This window comes from Marmota marmota, unplaced genomic scaffold (genome assembly GCF_001458135.2).
Source record: "Marmota marmota marmota unplaced genomic scaffold, marMar, whole genome shotgun sequence".
Lineage (NCBI taxonomy): Eukaryota > Metazoa > Chordata > Mammalia > Rodentia > Sciuridae > Marmota > Marmota marmota.
The window spans coordinates 2,614,066-2,631,851 of record NW_026000138.1 but is presented as its reverse complement, the minus strand read 5'-3'; the positions used below and the strand labels follow the sequence as shown (position 1 = coordinate 2,631,851).

The window sequence follows — 17,786 nt, the reverse complement described above, 5'->3', positions numbered from 1 at the left end:
CGGACGCAGACGCAGGCGTGCGGGGGGGCCACGGCGGCGTTGCGGCGGGGCCGCGACCGCTGCCTCGCAGGCGCCGGGCCGGCCGCGCCTTGCAGCGTGCTCCATGCATCCGGACGCCCGCCCCGCCCCCGAGCAGCAGCAACCCGGAGCTTCCCCTCAGCGGCGGCAGCACCACCAGCGGCAGCCGCCGGAGCCGCCGCCGCAGCGGGGACGGGGAGCCCCCGGGTGCCCCACCGCCGCCGTCCGCCGTCAGCTATCCGGACTGGATCGGCCAGACTTACTCCGAGGTGATGAGCCTCAACGAGCACTCGATGCAGGCGCTGTCCTGGCGTAAGCTCTATTTGAGCCGCGCCAAGCTCAAAGCCTCCAGCCGGACCTCGGCTCTGCTCTCCGGCTTCGCCATGGTGAGCTCGCGCCGCCCTGCCCTCCCCCCTCCTGCTCCGGCCGCTCCCGCCCGCAGCCCCGACGGGGCCCACTGGGGAGCAGGCTGGGCGGGCCGCGGTGAGGGGAAGAGCTGGGAGAAGCCGTCGTGGACGCGAGAGGGGGGCCAGAGGCGCTGGACGTAAGGAGAGGTGGGCGACAAGGGACACCCGATGTGGGGTGGTGACAAGTCGTGCAGGTGTTCAGGGATACAGGTGCCTTAACCAGAGCAAGTAGGGTGCAGCAAATGGGAAAGGGACATAGCACGAATGATGCGTCCCCAAAGTTAGGTCTGTAAGAATACCACCCCGCGTGATGAGTCAGGGAAAAAGGAGGAACTTAGAGCGTCCGACCTATTTGGGGGCAGATATCCGGAGGTGAGGATAGGGAGACCCCGGAGCTGTCTTGTGCCCCAACAGCTGAGGCCGGAAGGTGTTGGCTATATTCTTTTATCAACTAGTAGAGGGGATTTCCTGACACCCTTTTTTCCCGCCCCACTTTCCGAGAGCCTCAGCCTGGGAGTTTGACAACCGCTTTCCACCCTCAGTTTCTTCTACTGAAACTAGCCACTGAGTCACTGGGTGTGGGGGAGGAGGTGGGACATGTTCCCCTTGAACAGGCTCTTCTTTGATTGCAGGCATGTTTTCCTCTCCTTTGATCCCAAGGGGCTGAAGTGAGAAGCCTCTGTGTGGGGTGGGGAAGGCTGCAGATTTGGCCCCAGAAGTGGCTCTGGGGATACCTTCAGGCCTGGGATCTTGGCATTTCTCTGGGACAGGACACTGCATAACCACTACATCATTATTGCTTTCAGTGACATCAGCCTGCATTAATGGAGCCTACCCCCCCACCCCAGCACTCCTGCCTCCCCTATGATGAGCTAAGCCCTTGGCCTTGAGGATGGGAGTGGCTGCACCCTGATGTTTTCTTGGGAAGGGAGTGTGTGGCTGGGTCTCTCCTTGTGCTCTACAAACAAGTGGGTCAGTGCAGCAGAGCCCAGAGTACACTGGGCCACAGTGGAAAGGCCAGGAGATTAGGGGTCAGGAAGCAGCTCTTCAGCTTTGCCACTTGCTGCCTGTGTGACTTTAGGCAAACCACTATCCCCTCTAGACATTATTTATTTATTATCTTTTTTAGCACTGGGAATTGAACCTAGGGCCTTGTACATGCTAAGTGAGCACTTTACCACTGAGCTACATTCCCAGCCCTTTTTAATTAAAAAAAAAAAATCTTTATTTTATTTATTTATTTTTATGTGGGGCTGAGGATCAAACCCAGGGCCTCAAACCTGCTAGGCAAGCACTATCATGCCGAGCCACAATCACAGCCCTAATTTTTTAAAAAATATTTTTAGTTGTAGATGGATACAATATATTTATTTTATTTAATTTATTTATATGCAATGCTGAGGATTGAACCAAGTGCTTCACAGGTGCTAGGCAAGTGCTCTACCAGTGAGCCACAACCCCAGCCCCCCCAACCCCCTTTATAATTTTTATTTTGAGACAGGGTCAGTTTAAGTCGTGATCTTCCTGACTACCACCCCAGCCCTGAATCTTGATTTCTTTTTTCTTTTTTTGTGGTGCTGGGGATTGAACCCAGGGCCTTGTGCATGTGAGGCAAGCACTCTACCAAGCCCCTGGATCTTGATTTCTGAAATGATAAAAAGATTTCTCTTCCCAATTGAGAATGAAATTGAGGGATCCCTTAAGAGGAGATCTGAGAGAGGAGAGTAAAGGGGGAGATCTCGAATTTTTTTGTTTAGGACAAAATGATGGAATTCTGTCAGTCTCAAATTCTAAGTGACCAGTTTGTCTTGTGCCTAAAGAATCTCTTAAGAGGGGCTGGGGGTATAACTCAGTTGGTAAAGTGCTTGTCTCACAAGGGCTGAACTCTGAACAAGGCCCTGGGTTCAACCCCCAGCACCAAAAAAAAAAAAAATCTCTTAAAAATAGTTGACTTTTCAGGGCTGGGATTATGGCTCAGCAGCGGAGCGCTTGCCTCGCACGTGTGGGACCCTGGGTTCGATCCTCAGCACCACATAAAAATAAATAAGTGAAATAAAGGTATTGTGTCCAACTACAACTAAAAAATAAATATTAAAAAAAAAAGAATAGTTGACTTTACAGAACACTCACTGTGTGCAGGTTCCCTCCCCCCTAACCTCACTCCTCAGCAATCTCTTGATTTTTGTCAAGAGACTTTCCCAAGGCCACACAGCTAGTGTGGTGGAGCTGGATTTGAACCCAGGTCTGCTGGTGCACAAAGCTCTGATCAGTGTCCAGCTAGTGACATGGTAGGACCAGGCTTAGGGAAAAGAAAGAGCAAAACAGTTTCTTTGAAACCAAAGAAAGTTTTTTTCAACTTATGGGGAGGGAGCCACCAGTTGTCAGCTTTTCCCTGCACCGCTCTGGGTTTGAGATGGTGGGATGCCTGTTCCCTTTTCCTTGGGGTTATAAATCATAGTTGCCCCAGACACCTTCTCACCCCAGTACAGGTGAGGACCCGATGGGTAATACTTTCTGGCTTCTCAAATTCTCTTCCTCCTGACGAAAACAGGCCTTCTTCCTCTTGCTAAAAAACAAGTACAGGGGAAGTCGAGAGGCGGGCAACAGTGATCCTTGGGTGGGCCTTGACTCACCCACACTGTCTCTTAGGACCTTTATTTTCCTCAGCCTGTGTGGAGAAGGCTTCCTAGTGCTGCTGAAGGAACCCCCAAGTTCTGCAGGCAGGGAAGGGCTGAACTCTGGGACAGCCTCCATTCTGGGGCAGCAGTTACCAAAGGGTAACTGTGTTTACCCCGCAGCCAGAATTCTATGGGAGAGATCTGGGTGCAGGGTGGGTGGTCTGACCGTTCCCCACCCTCACCAATACCACCCGGTCCTTGAGTGAGCCTCAGAGAAGAAGGGGTGCCTGGCAGTCCCGACACCATGGCAACAGAATGACAAGTTTCCTGGATTACTCTCCCTTGGCCTATGAGTCAGCACAACCAGCTTCCTGCCCCCAGAGGGCTTCCTTCCTACAGACCCGGAAAATCTAGGAGCTAACATGACCTTTGAACTCTAGGAGGCAGGAGAGTTTCCTAGAATGCCAAATTTACCTGCTCACCAGGTGAGGTTGAGGGGGGATCTTCCAAAAAGCCTGGCAAGAATTCAATGATTCCCTATTCAGGGGAGAGGCCTGGCCCAGTGCCCAAAAGTGTTGGGGATAGGCCTGGGGACCCAGGGCAAGATGCTTTACTGCTTTGAAGCCAGTTTTCTCATGTATACAAAAGTGGAAAGAGTCTCCTCTCGACTACCATAAGGATTCATTTTAAGGCCAGACTGGGCCCTTGAAGCATTGAAGACTTTCAGCATCTGATGATGTACACTTTGGTTGGACGCTGTCTGGTTGGTAGACAGGGTTCCGGCTCCCGACAGCATTTCTACAAGCAACCACCTGTTCATAGAAATGTACCTGGACTCTGCTAATACAAAACAAGGGCCCCTGGGCCAGGTGTGGTGGCGCATACCTGTAATCCCAGCAGTTTGGGAGGCTGAGGCAGGAGGATCACAAGTTCAAAGCCAGCTTTAGCAAAAGCAAGGTGCTAAGCAACTCAGTGAGACCCTGTTTCCAAATAAAATACAAAATAGGGCTGGGGATGTGGCTCAGTGGCCTAGTACCCCTGAGTTCAAGCTCAGGTACCGCCCTCTCCCCCAAAAAAGAGGGGCCCTGGATCTGAGGGTATCCTTGGGGACGTTGCTTCATGCCTCTGTGTGTCAGTCACCTCTCAGCCACAGGTAAACCAGTCCCAGCTTGTCCCTGTCCCCTGCAGGAGTGTGGTAAGCAGGCGTGGTGATCCAGTCCACTGGGGAGGGCAGGCTGTAACGTTAGCCTAAGCAGACCATAATTGGGAAGGTCGCCCTGCTGCCGTAAACAAAATGCTTTCCACGACCTGGGATCAATTATCTTTGGATTATCTGCCTCCTCAAATTCTCTGCCTGCCAGCACCCTTTGTTCCCAGGTTCCAAAGCAGGTTCAGAAGTTTGTTGGGATTCCTGTGAAAATAAGCTGGAAGGAAGCACTCAAATCACGAGATGTTAGTGAGCCTCCAGGACATGATTGGCATTCAGAGGGCATGGAGATGAGCAAGAAATGACTATTTCCACTCAGTCCTAATCCCCAGGAGTAATGGTTACTGCTGTGGTTGACTGGGCTCTTGCACTCAGCTAGATAGTGCCAGATGCTCCAAGTGTATCATCTAGCTTTCTATAGCCTGCTAAAGGTTGGTGGTCATCCCAGATGAATCATTTGCCTGAGGTCACCTGACTGGGAAGCCACAGAGCCTTGGGATTATGATAGAGGAAGAGAGGAAACATCCAAGAGTTGTAGGAAGACAGAGCTGAGAATCTATGTAGTAGAGGAAAGCGGAAACGTTGACTCTAGCCAGACAACTTGGGTTCAAGTCCCAGGTCTGTCTCTTATGACTGTGAGACCCTAGAGAAATCACTTAAACTCTCTGGGCCTAAGTTTCCTCACACTTGTAATCCCAGGTAATGGGAAGGCTGAGGCAGGAGGATCTCAAGTTCAAAGCCAACCTGGACAATTTCACAAAACTCTGTCTCAAAATAAAAAGGGCTGGAGGTGGTAAAGTTCCTCCTCATTTGATTCCCCAGTATCACCAATAAAAAGTGCTGGGGATAAAGCTCAATGGTGCAAGGCCTGCATGTACAAAGGCCCTGCTAGGTTCTTTCCCATCTTCCACCAAAAAAGCAGGAATAAATAGTGCCAACCTCATCAGGGTGAGGATTCACTGAGTTAGTGTTTGCAAGGCACTTCCATACAGTACCTGACTTGTTATCCAGGACTTGCTTATCCTTGTACTCATGGTGTCAGGGCTGCTCCTAAAAATTGAGTTGGAAAAATGGGATTGCAGCTGTACCTTGAGGATGGCAGAGTTAGGGCTTGGAGAAGAGCCCTCTAGCCAGGCAATGGCAGGAACCGTTACAGAATTGAGAAGTTACAGTCTCAGGGAGAAGCAGGGATATGGCTGAGGTTGTGGGTGTGTACTATGATGAAGGACCTTTGGTTGGCTCTTGAAGAAGCTTAAACTCTTTGCAGGCAATGGGGAGCCATGAAAGGTTTTCAAGGAGTTGCGTGAATTCTGTGATACTAACAACGAAGGTGGTTACTATTTACCAAATCCCTGTTGTGCCAGGCATGAGTCCCAACCCTTTCCTTTCATTCTTGTTTAATCCTCACAATAGGTCTTCAAAATGTGTTCTGTAGACAGGAGGTTGAGATCACCAGCTAGGAGGACTGAAGCGCTGGTCTGATTGTAGTCTTCTCTCCTTTCCCATCCTCTTGCCTCACGCTGCTCAGCGGATTGAGACCTGGGTCCTTGGAATCTTCCAGATTCTCAGTTCTGCATGCTAGATTTATACTCTGGGCTGTGTGTAGATGGAATTTTGCTGAATGCCTCAAGAGGAAGGTGTCCTCCACCCAGCAGAGAAGCCTTTTGTAAAACTTCACAAATGCCCCTGTGGCCTGTTTCTGGAGTTCTCAGTGAGGAGCAGTATAGAGAGCCCTGCGGCTGCTGGGTCCCTGGCTGGGAAAGAGGGCATCGACGGCAGAGGTGGGGGTAGAGTTCCTTGGAGGAAGGAAACCGAATGTAAAATTTAAACATAAGTCAGCAGATTTCCCTCTGATGGAACTTTTAAATGCCCTTTAATGTACTCACCGAAATGTCAGACTGATCAGATGGGTAGAGTCTTGTGGGACTGTGATTGGACAGTTAGTTGCCTTCAGGGAGCATGGAGCTAACCCAGGGATGGCCAGCCTGTCTGCAAAGGGCAGTTCACTAGCTCTCAGGGGTAACCACTCAACATTGCCATTGGCCAGAGGCTATATGTAAATTATGGACGTGGCTTATGCCAATAAAATTTTACTTATGCTGTGGTCTCCAGACTTTTTTTTTTTTTTCTGGTGCTGGTATTCAAACCCAGGGCCTCAACCATACTAGGCAGGTGTTCTACCACTGAGCTACACCTTCAGCCCCAGTCTCCAAATTTTTGAGCATATATTCCTAACAAAGAACTTTAGCACTTAGCCTCACCAATTTATAAGGAAATAAATGATATATGTGCTGTAATATGTAAGTATAAGAATACAGAATAAATGTGGAAAGGACAAGGTAAATAATCAGTAAGTGTCGTAGAAGGTCTAATAGGATGTTCTGTTTCCCAGGGGATCACCTGTGATTGTCCTCCAGACACTTTGGAGACCCTGGGATGAAATGGTTAAAGTCAGGCCTTCCTGTTTATATTCCTTCAGCCTCCTTTTATTGAGACCCATAGTGGAAAGTAGAGGGAGCAAGACTTTTTTTTTTTTTTTTTTGCCCTATACTGGGGATGAACCCAGGGCCTCACATGTGCTGGGCAAGTGCTCTACCACTTAGCTATACCCCCTTTTTTACATTTTATTTTGAAGCCACATCTAAGTTGCTGAGATTGGCCTGGAGCTTGTGATCCTCCTGTCTCAGCCTCTGAAGTAGCTGGAATTAGAGGCGTGTGACAGCACACTGAACTAATTCCATTTTTAGGACATAGTTGGTAAATGTGGCAAAGGGATAGCATTGATTGAAGGCACTTCACACGTCTGGAAATATTTAAGTGTTTAGTGCCTGTCATCCTAATATCCTCACTACTAGGTAGGGATCTTGCTGTCTATTCTCTAATTCCTCTCTAGCAGAGGTACATAGTTTTTTAGACAGGTAACTATTTTCCCTGAATGAACAAATGGCCCTGGTCCTCCTCACCTGGGGTCCAGGGACAGCTGTGACTTGGAGACTTGGAAGATAATATCCACACATTCTTTTTTTTTTTGGTCAGTGATTGAACCCAGGGGTGCTCAATTGAGCCACATGCCCAGTCCTTTTTATTTATTTATATATATATATATATATATATATATATATATATAATTTTGTATTTTATTTAGAGACAGGATCTCACTGAGTTGCTTAGGGCCTCACTAAGTTGCTGGTTTTGAACTCGGGATCCTCTTGACTCAGCCTCCTGAGCCACTGGGATCACAGGCATGCACCACCACGCCTGGCTGCAAATTCAGTTTTTTCAAATGAAGCAAGAATTAAATGAAACAGCAGCAGCGTGCGCCCGTGTCTTGTAAGAACAGGCTATTGGCATGCTTCAAGGATAAGCGGTGTTTGGTAGAACTTTCATTTCTATTATAAAAGTGTGTGTATTTATAGAAACATTTGGGACTAGTAGGCTGTGTTAGTCAAAAGAGTTTGTAGAGCTGGGGATGTAGCTCAGTGGTACAGCACTTGCCTAGCATGCGTGAGGCCCTGGGTTTAATCCCCAGCACCAAAGAAAGAAAGAAAAAAAAAAAAAAAGAGTTTATAGACCACTGACTGAGGTCTTGGGCTGTAGCTGCCCACCCTCCTAAAAGGTTAACAAGAGAAGGCCTAGCTAGGGAGAGAAAAGTCATTTCCCCCCCATCTGTGGGTGCTGGGATTAGGCCAGTTATGAGAGAAGGATTGCCTCAGAGGGACCTGGACCACCAGGTGCCCCAGGTCTCCATAGAGCCCAGCAGGAATGAGGAGGGGTGGCTGGCATTCAGGTGGGGTGGGCAAACTCCTGGCCAAGTCATGTCAGTCAGGCCCTGCCCTCTGCAGGATCATGTAATCCTTTAGGGGCCTCATTTAAGGCTTGGCATCTCCAGCAGGGATCCCTGGACCAGAGTGAGGTTGGGCTGGTGGTCTTTCCCCGTTCCTATCCCAAGGAAGCCCGGTGTGTCCAGGTTCAAAGAGGCTCATGACTGGCTGGCTGGGAGCTGTTTATTTTGGGTTTATGGGCCCAGCTCTCGGGCTATATTTACCTTGTGAAGCTGCATGCAATCTGATCTGATCTGATGTCTCTGGGACTCCTCTGGGGCCCTGACAGTCAGCTGCCAGATTCTGTGAGGTCCCCCTGACTTTACTCTCCCCACCCATGGGGACATTTCCCAAGCAGGAAGCTTTCTGGAAAAAGCAACCGCTTTTATGCCTGTGAATAGTTTCCATCGAGGTCTATGATTGACGCCAACTGTTCTTTCTTCTCACTCTGAGTCCTTTGTTGTAGGCAGCCCCATGGCATTGAACTTGGTTCCAAATGTGACAGTGGTACATTCAGCCTACCTGTGCAGCCGGAGTTCTAGGAACGGTAGAGTCCAGTGAGGTAATGGGGTTTCTTCCGGAACACAGGAAGAGGCCCCTTCCTCTTCCTCAGAGGGCCCAGCCTCTCCTCAGCCTAAGGCCTGAGGAGGGCTGGCTAGTTTTGGCATCTCCAGGCTGGGTGTGTCCCAGCAGCTGCAGAAAACTTAGTTTTCTGGCGGTGGAGGCCATGGGTATGACAAATGGTGTGGAGTGGGCTCTGTCCTGCAGAGGTGGCCATCTGGCCAGGTGTGGTACAAGGTACACATTCTCCTTGTGCCAGGGTTGGGCGACCTGGCTACCTCACATGGGGCAGGTAAGGTCCAGAGTGAGGGGCGGAATTGGGGCATGTGGGCTCAGCCCCCTCCGGCCCCAGGCCAGAGTGTCCGGGAGCTATTTCTCTTCCGCTTCAAGCTGTTTTTTCTTTTTAACTAAGATTTATTGAGCTTCTCCTGTGGCTGGTCCTATGCTAAACATTTAGACGTCAAAACCTCATTTAACCTCCTCGGCAGCCGCACTCTGTGATTCCTGTTGCTCACAGGCTTCCAAGAGGCTTGGAGTTGGGATCCCCCATACAGCAGCCAGGGAGCTCTTGGGGACAGCTGATCTCACTTCTCGGAGCCTCAGTTTCCTCATTTGTAAAGGAAGAATAATGGTATTACTAAGAATCGTCAACATTTTAAGTTTATTACATGCCAGGTCTCGTTCAAATGGCTCTCTTCATTAACTTTAGAGTGACCATAAGGAGTGGGCCCCTATTTTATAGATGCAGAAACTGGGTCACACAGAGGTTGAAATACTTGTCTAAGGTCACCAGCTTTGTAAATGAAGGTGCCAGTTTCACACCCAGCTGTGGGTCTGGGTGCTGAAGGATTCTCTAGAGGGGGAGATACATGACCTGGAGGTGGCTGGGATGCAGGGGAGGTACCAGGTGGGGAGCAGATTGAGAGTTAACTGTACTCATCCCTTCCGCCAGAGACACCCCAGTGCCTGGCTTAGGGCCTGACCTACCTGAGGACGCTAGACATTCCCATTGAGTAGATCAGTAACTAGTGGGCCTGGGGCAAACCAGCCGCAGGTCCCCTACTTGTCCTTTCTGAGGTTTCAGGTTTCAGGACAACAGGCCAAAACAGGAAGAGGAAGTGTGGGGAGGTGGCAGGAGGCCTGGCTGCAGAGGGTGCCCCCACTTTTCCAGGTGTGGGCAGCCTGGGGGTAGAGCAAGGAGCCTTGGAATATGGCCCTTGATCTGCTTGCCCTGGTGGCCTGCCTTGCTGCCTCAGTCCCTCACCCGCATGGGCTGAGATGCCTAACACCCTCACCCGCATGGATTAGGAGTGCTCAGCGTTGGCTTTAGGCCACCAATGATCTTAAAAGAAAAACAGTCAAAATCCTGATGGCACTACCCCAAATTTACATGAGTTTGAACTGTTTTGTAAACTCGCTGGCTGAAAAGTATATATCCCTGTCAGATATGGGAATTCTCAGGCACAAGTCTGTGAATCCCATTGAAAAGGTCCTTGAGGATATAAACTGGGTGTTTTGAAGTCGTCCATCCCTTTTCTCCATCCTCAAAGGTCAGCTCTAGACTGACCTTAATCTGCTGCTTCCCTCCCTTGACAGACAGGGCAGAGTCTTTACCAGTGCGCCAGGTAGAAGCAGGAGCCAGGTGTGCTGACTGGCCTTGCTGCTCTCTGGCTAATCCTGCTCCTCCATCTGGAGGCTAGAGACCCCGCCAGGGGTTAGAGGGGGATTTCAGGAAGAGGCAGTGGGTTTTTAGGGTGAAGTTTTCAAACTGAACTCACTTTTTGTGCCATTCTGTTGTGTGCCTGGCACTAAGTAGGTCACATGGATTAACTCAGTCCTCCTGACAACCCTCTGAGGCCTGTGCTATTATTCCCATTTCACAGAAGTGGAAACTAAGGCATAGAAAGTTGAAGGAAACTGCCAGAGTCACACAGCCTAATTAAGGGAGAGGAATCAGGGTTCAAAGCCAGGCAGCCTGGCAGAGGAGACTGGTGAGGAGGAAGGAGCCCACCCCGCTACCTAGAGGTGCACGGAACTCAGTGTGTGGGGCAGGCCACTGTGAGGCTAATGGTACAAGGTACACATTCTCCTTGTGCCAGGGTTGGGCGACCTGGCTACCTCACATGGGGCAGGTAAGGTCCAGAGTGAGGGGCGGAATTGGGCCTATATATTTTTTGGGTATGCTTCAGCATCATACACCCCCTCTTTGAGCCTGCGACACACACAGTCGCTTTGTAAAGATCCCTGTCTTTAACTGGGCCTGGTGGTGCGCTGCTGTCATCCCAGCCACTCTGGAAGCTGAGGTAGAAGAATTGCAAGTCCAAGGCCAGCCTCCACAACTTGGTGAGACTTTCAACAATGTAGCCAGACCCTCTCAAATATTACAAAAGGGGTTGGGGGCATGGTTCATTAGTAGAGCACCCCTGGATTAAATCCCCAGTACCACGAAAAAAAGACGCTTCCTCTGATGTTATTGTCACTGGTGCCTGCTGCTCCCGTCCCTCCCGCTGAGCAGGCAGACCCTGGCAGCCTGCCTGCTGCCCGCTGCCTCTGGCCCAGATCTGATGAACTGGCTCCTTCACATAGGGGTGATTGGCAAGGCCCAGGTGAGAAGAGCAAGTAGCAGGCCTGGAGCATGCCCTTGGTGACCCCAGATCCACAGGTCTCCAGGAACTGGAGGGCAACCAGTGCATTGCCCTGGAGCTGGGCAGGAGAAGGCCTTGGGACACCAGGGTTGAGTGTCTCTCTTCTGGGAACCTCTTGGTTCCTTGTTGGTCTGTGCACTGTGTTCTCAGAAGGGGCCTGAGGAGGGAGGGCCTTCACCTCTCCATCCCCCAACCTGTTCCTTGTCCCAAGAGCAGGGTGTAAAGGAGAAGCCTTGCTTGATGTGAGAGTTGATGCCAACAGAGATGGTGATGGTTACCTCTCTTTTTTTTTTTTGTTGGTGGTATGCTGGGGATTGAACCCACAGCCTCGACCATGCTAGGCAAGCATTCTACCACTGAGCCCTAGCACCAGCCCCTATATATTTTTTTTAATCATGGTAAAATATGCACAATCTAAAACTTAACCATTTTGTCCATTCATGGTGATTGGTTGGTAATGTCATTTGAGAGGTGTTTATCATGTACCAGGTACTCTCACTTAATTGTTAAAGTAATTCTTTGCATTAATATGATAGCCCTATTTATAGGTAATAAAGTTGAGGCTCTGACAGGTTAAGTGACTTGCCAAGGGACACACAGCTAATGAGCTCCAAGCTTGCTTTCTTCACCAGTTCTTTTTGCTACTTATTTGTGGTGCTGAAGATTGAACCCAGGACCTTATGCATGCGAGGCCAGCACTCTACCAACTGAGCTATGTCTCCAGCCCCTCTTTCTGCTACCTCAAAACCAAGTGGGTAGGCTTCATTATCCCCATTATACACATATGGAAACAAGCTCAGAGAGGCAAGTGACTGGCCCAGGGTCCCATAGCCTGATGAGAGGCAGGATTACTTATTTTTATTTTTTTTTTTAAATATTTTAGTTGGGGTTGGACACAATACCTTTATTTTATTTATTTATTTGTATGTGGTGCTGAGGATCAAACCCAGGGTCTCGCACTTGCAAGGCGAGTGCCTCTACTGCTAAGCTACAACCCCAGCCCAACTTATTTTTATTTTTAATTGATTTTTTTTCTTTCTTCCTTTTTCTTTTCTTTTTTTTTTTTTTTGGTGATTGGGTCTCACTGAGCTGCCCAGGCTGTTTTCAGATGGCTCTCCGCCTCAGTGTCCGGGTACCTGGGACGACAAGTGTTCACCACCATGCCTGGCTTTGGGGAGGCCAGATGTGCATGTGGTTCATTCAGTCCTGCCACTCACCCTGCTGTCTCTCTCCCCCAGGTGGCCATGGTGGAGGTGCAGCTGGATGCTGACCACGACTACCCGCCAGGGCTGCTCATTGCCTTCAGTGCTTGCACCACAGTGCTGGTGGCCGTGCACCTGTTCGCACTCATGATCAGCACCTGCATCCTGCCCAACATTGAGGCCGTGAGCAACGTGCACAACCTCAATTCCGTCAAGGAGTCACCCCACGAGCGCATGCATCGCCACATCGAGCTAGCCTGGGCCTTCTCCACTGTCATTGGCACGCTGCTGTTCCTGGCTGAGGTGGTGCTGCTCTGCTGGGTCAAGTTCTTGCCCCTCAAGAAACAGCCAGGCCAGCCGCGCCCCACCAGCAAGCCCTCACCCAGCGGTGTGGCCACCAACGTAAGCAGTGGCATCACCCCGGGTCAGGCAGCAGCTATCGCCTCTACCACCATCATGGTCCCCTTCGGCCTGGTCTTTATCGTCTTTGCTGTCCATTTCTACCGCTCCCTGGTCAGCCATAAGACGGACCGACAGTTCCAGGAGCTCAACGAGCTGGCTGAGTTTGCCCGCTTACAGGACCAGCTGGACCACAGAGGGGACCACCCCCTGACGCCTGGCAGCCACTATGCCTAAGCCCTCCTGCTGGGCCCTTCAGAGCTTTGGCCTTATGCCCTTCCCCATGACCTTGTCCTGCCCCAGCTTTGAGGACAGCCTGCAGGAGGCCGGGCTTGGTCAGGGCACAGAGTAGAGGGAAGGGGCTTTTTAAACAAGAAATTACTGCACTTTGAGACTTTCCTCTAAGAGAGCAAGCACTTCCTGTTCTTCCAGCTCCGGGGCCACCTCCTGGTAAGAGGCAGTGGGGGCCAGAGTGGGGACAGATGCTCTCTTTGTCCCTATTCCATCACTGTGCCAGTGCCAGCCGGATGCTTCCTGTCCTCTCCGTCTCATCCTCCCTCCCAGTTGAGTGTCAAATGTGTGCATGTGTGTTAGCACATAAATATACTCATAAGGGACACCTCTTCCTTGTGTCTGTATTTGTTGTGTCCTGGTTCCGAAGTCAGGCAAGCCTCTAAACAGTTTTTAAAATATTTTGGAGGGGTTAGAATGTAGCTCAATGGCAGAGTGCTTACCTAGCATTTGTGAGACCCAGGGTTTGATCCCTAGCACCAGAGAAAAATATAAAGTAAGTTTTTAAGTTTTTTGTGTCTGTGTCTGTACATATGTGTGGTACTGGGGATGGAACCTAGGGTCTATCTATCTATCTCTTTATTTATTTATTTTGAGGAGGTACTGGGGATTGAACTAGGGGCACTCAATTACTGAGCCACATCCCCAGTCCTTTTTTATATTTTATTTAGAGACAGGATCTCACTGAGTTGCTTAGCACCTCACTAAATTGCTGAGGCTGGCTTTGAACTCACAATCCTCCTGCCTCCAACTCCTGAGCCGCTGGGATTACAGGCGCCCAGCCTCTACTTTTTTTTTTTTTTTTCCCCCCTAGAACTCTTTGGAACCTGCAGAAAACCTGTATAAATAGTAACTAAAATATGTATAGTCATTTCTTTTTATTTGAGGTAGTTGCATTCTATAAATCACCATGAACTTTAGGTGAGCAGTACTGAGCCATTGCTCCTAGGGAAAATCAAGGGTTGGTTGCCTGCCAGCCTCTGGTATGATATTTTTGTCATTTAATGAAAACATTACCTTGTTTTAGGTGTAATTCTATTTAAAGACATATTTTTATTGTTGATTCATTACCATTGAACTTACAGCCAACAGCAGCATTAAGTCATGCCTAAACAAAGCTTATTTAACACACATGTTGTCTCTGTAAGAGACATTATCACCTTGTGTTTAGGAATGCTAGACAGATTTCTAATACTGTATTTGGGAATCTTTTCTTTTTGTGCTGGGGATTGAACCAGGGCCTTAGCCTCACTCCTCTACCACTGAACTACTATATCCTCAGCCCACTGGGGACCATTTTAAATAGCAGGATCAAAATGTAACACTAAATATTAAACTATGAAGCTGGACACAGTGGTATACACTTGTAATCCCAGCTACTTAAGAGACTGAGGGAAGAGGATCTCAAGTTCCAGGCCAGCCTGGGTGACTTAGCAAGACCCTGTCTCAAAATGAAATGGAAAAAGAGCTGGGGATGTACCCTGGTAGCGTACCTGGGTTACATCCCTAATACTGCGAAGAAGAAGAAGAATAAAAAGACGCTTGTTTTCGGTAGAAGCAGAAACTAGAACAAGGCAGTGTTAGGCAGTATTTTTCTTCTTGTTAGACCTCAGCAGGTAGGCAAGTTCACAAATACTGAGACCACAAATGAGGCTGGACTGCATAAATCCCCCAACCCCATGTCATATCCTTTAGTTGTTTAACATTCATGTTCGGTTTCCCACTTATCCCAGGAATGAATGCCCTTTCTGATGATGCTTTTTCCAATCCTGAACCATGCATAGCAATGAATCATCCTGTCTTAACCTCCTTTAGTTTGGAACAGGTTCTCAGCCTTTCTTGTCTTCTGTAATATTAACATTTTCAGAGTCCAAGCCTGTGGTTTTATGTAGAATGTCCTATCAGTTTGGTTTCTCTAATATTTTCTCATTATTTTTTAAATTACAATCAGGGTGTGTGTTTTGGCAGAAATAGTGTATAAGTGAGATGGTGTCAGGACCCTTTTAAAACAAACAAGCAAAAATGTTAGTTCACCATTCACCGATATATCCATCAACTCATTTAATCCTGAGCATCCTTACCAGACACCAGGCAGGTTCAGACTAGGAAAAGTCTTGCTCAGAAACTGGGTCTGCGCAAAAGTCCTACCTGGGCTTATTCTGGTTTTGCTTGAAGAATGGGAAGATGCAGGAGCACTGGGCTTACCTTGCAGAGAAGCAGCAGGAGCTGAGTTGCCACCACCCTCTCTCCCCAGGGCCTATTTTTATCACAGTCTCCACCTCTTTTTATTTCATTCTTTCTTTTTTTTAATATTTTTAGTTGTAGATAGACACATACCTTTATTTTATTTATTTATTTTTATGTGGTGCTGAGAATCGAACCCAGTGCCTCACACACTCTACCACTGAGGCAAATACTCTACCACTGAGCCACAACCCCAGCCCCTCCACCTCTCCCTCTTGTCCCACACCAGGCCAGGTTCACTTGTTACTTGCCTGGCCCCAATAGGCCCTGAGTTTGAGATTTCAGAAACTCAGTATGTAAAGTGGTTTTAGAAAGTGCTTGGCTAGTCAGGCATGATGGTGCATCCCTGTAATCCCAGTGGCGGCTCCAGAGGCTGAGGCAGGAGGATCACAAATTCAAGGCCAGCCTCAGTAATTTAGCAAGGCCCTAAGCAACTTAGTGAGACCCTGTCTCAAAATTTTAAAAAGGCTGGGGATGTGGCTTAGTAGTTAAGTGTCCCTCCTTTTAACCCTGATACCAAGAAAAAAAGGCGGGGGGTGCTCTGGCTGAAATAAAAGTTGGGTGGGGCATTGGTAAGCCTAATACTCATCTCCCTCCTATGACTTCACATTCACCCTGCACCCTAAGATCTCTACTTCACTACTTCTGCAGAGACCCAGGATTTGGCGGTAGTCATTTCTGCTGTGATCCTATAGTCTTAGATTCGCTTTCCTAAACTTGCCTGGACTCAAGAATCCCTGGACTAGCTTGCAGGATGCAGATTTCCAAGTCCCCACCCCCAGGAGATTCTGATTCAAGTTGGTTTGGGTGTGTCTCTGGAACTATTTCTAATAAGCACCCCAGGTGTCTCACACCCAGGCAACTTGGGCAAGATTCATAGTTAAGAGCAGTCTGGAGCTGGGTGTAGCTCAGTGGTAGAGCACCTGCTTAGCATCTGTGAGGCCCTGGGTTCCATCCCCAGCATCCAAGTAAATTAATAAGATCACAGTCCTTTAGTTACAATTTTATTTATATTTTGAATACAGCAGATAATACATTCACAGGGTTCCAAATATAACAGTGAAAAATTGCTCTCACCCCTGTTCCCAGATCCTCTGTTTTCCCCAGAGATGACCATTATTGCCAGTTTTGGCTCCTGCCTAGCACTATTTTATACATAAACACACCTTCCCTCCTCCAGCTTTTTCTAAAACAAAATGGTAACCTTCTATACATACTCTCCCATGCCTTGAAAGCAGATAGATTAAAGTTTAGGCACAGTACTAGCTTGATGACATATGAACCTCCCTCAGTTTCCTCCTCTAAAATGGAATTAATAATAGCAGGACAACTCACAAGTCTGGGTAAAGTCACTTGGAGAGTAGGCACAGGAAGTTGTTGACACAGGCCTGGGCATAGGATAAACACTCTGTATCTGGTAGTTGATTCTATATCCTGTGATGGCCAGCCTTAATTCTGATGTCTATTACAGACAGAACCACACCCTGGGTCAAGCCACTTAGGATGCAGGGGGCAGGGAGCATCTTTACTGAGCTTTTTACTATATACCTAGCACATCCTGAGGGCTTTACAAGCATCACTGGATTTCAGTGCTTCTCCACCTCGACACTGTTGACCTGGGATGAACAGCTCTCCGGTAGCATTCTTACATTGTAGCGTACTGAGCAGCATCCCTAGTCTCTACCCGCCAGACCCCAGTAGCATGCTTCACTAATCATGTCAGCTCGAAATGTCTCCAGACATTATCAAATGTCTGAGGTGCTGGGGATAAAAAAAATCTCACCTGATCTTAAAACCACTGCTTGGTTCCATCCTTGTAGTAACGAACCACAGTAACCCTGGCAGCTAAGTCTTGTTCTGACCCAGGTTACAGGTGAGGAAGCCCAGAAAACAGAGTTTGGGTGACACTCCCAAGAAGACACAATTCACGCCCAGGCAGGCTAGCTCTAGGGTGCATTAAGCAAGAGTCCCTCTTATCGCTCAGGAATGCTGCCTACCTTAGAATTCTGCAGAACTCTTCCCGGGCACATGGTCCACAGTTAACCTCAATACATGCTATTGCATCAAGGCCTCCAAACACTCCTGTGAAGTTTCTAAATTTGATTTTACAGATAGAGCAAAACTAAGGCCACTAGCTTAGGGATCCATGGCCAGAAGATCAGGGGTTCTTGTCTTCATCTCCACATCAGAAACCCTTGGGGAACTCTTTGAATGCCTAGGCCTCATCCTAGATGGGACTCCCTGGCAATGGGACCTGGGCATCCACAGCTTTTATTTATTAGATAATTTATTTAGGTACTGGGAAGGGAACCCAGGGTGCTTCACCACTGAGCTACGCTCCCAGTCCTTTTTTTTTTTTTTTTTTTTTTTTTT

General features: G+C 48.7%; 1 protein-coding gene across 1 annotated transcript; it reads left to right on the top strand.

Annotated features, from left to right (window-relative positions):
* Positions 1-5: 5 nt before the first annotated feature.
* On the top strand, positions 6-13,501 carry Orai1 (ORAI calcium release-activated calcium modulator 1; the record flags this gene model as incomplete). Its single annotated transcript, XM_015502471.2, has 2 exons — positions 6-404; positions 12,516-13,501. Coding segments are annotated over 2 exons (999 nt in total), but the record flags the coding sequence as incomplete, so codon positions are not given.
* Between the last annotated feature and the right edge of the window lie 4,285 nt (positions 13,502-17,786).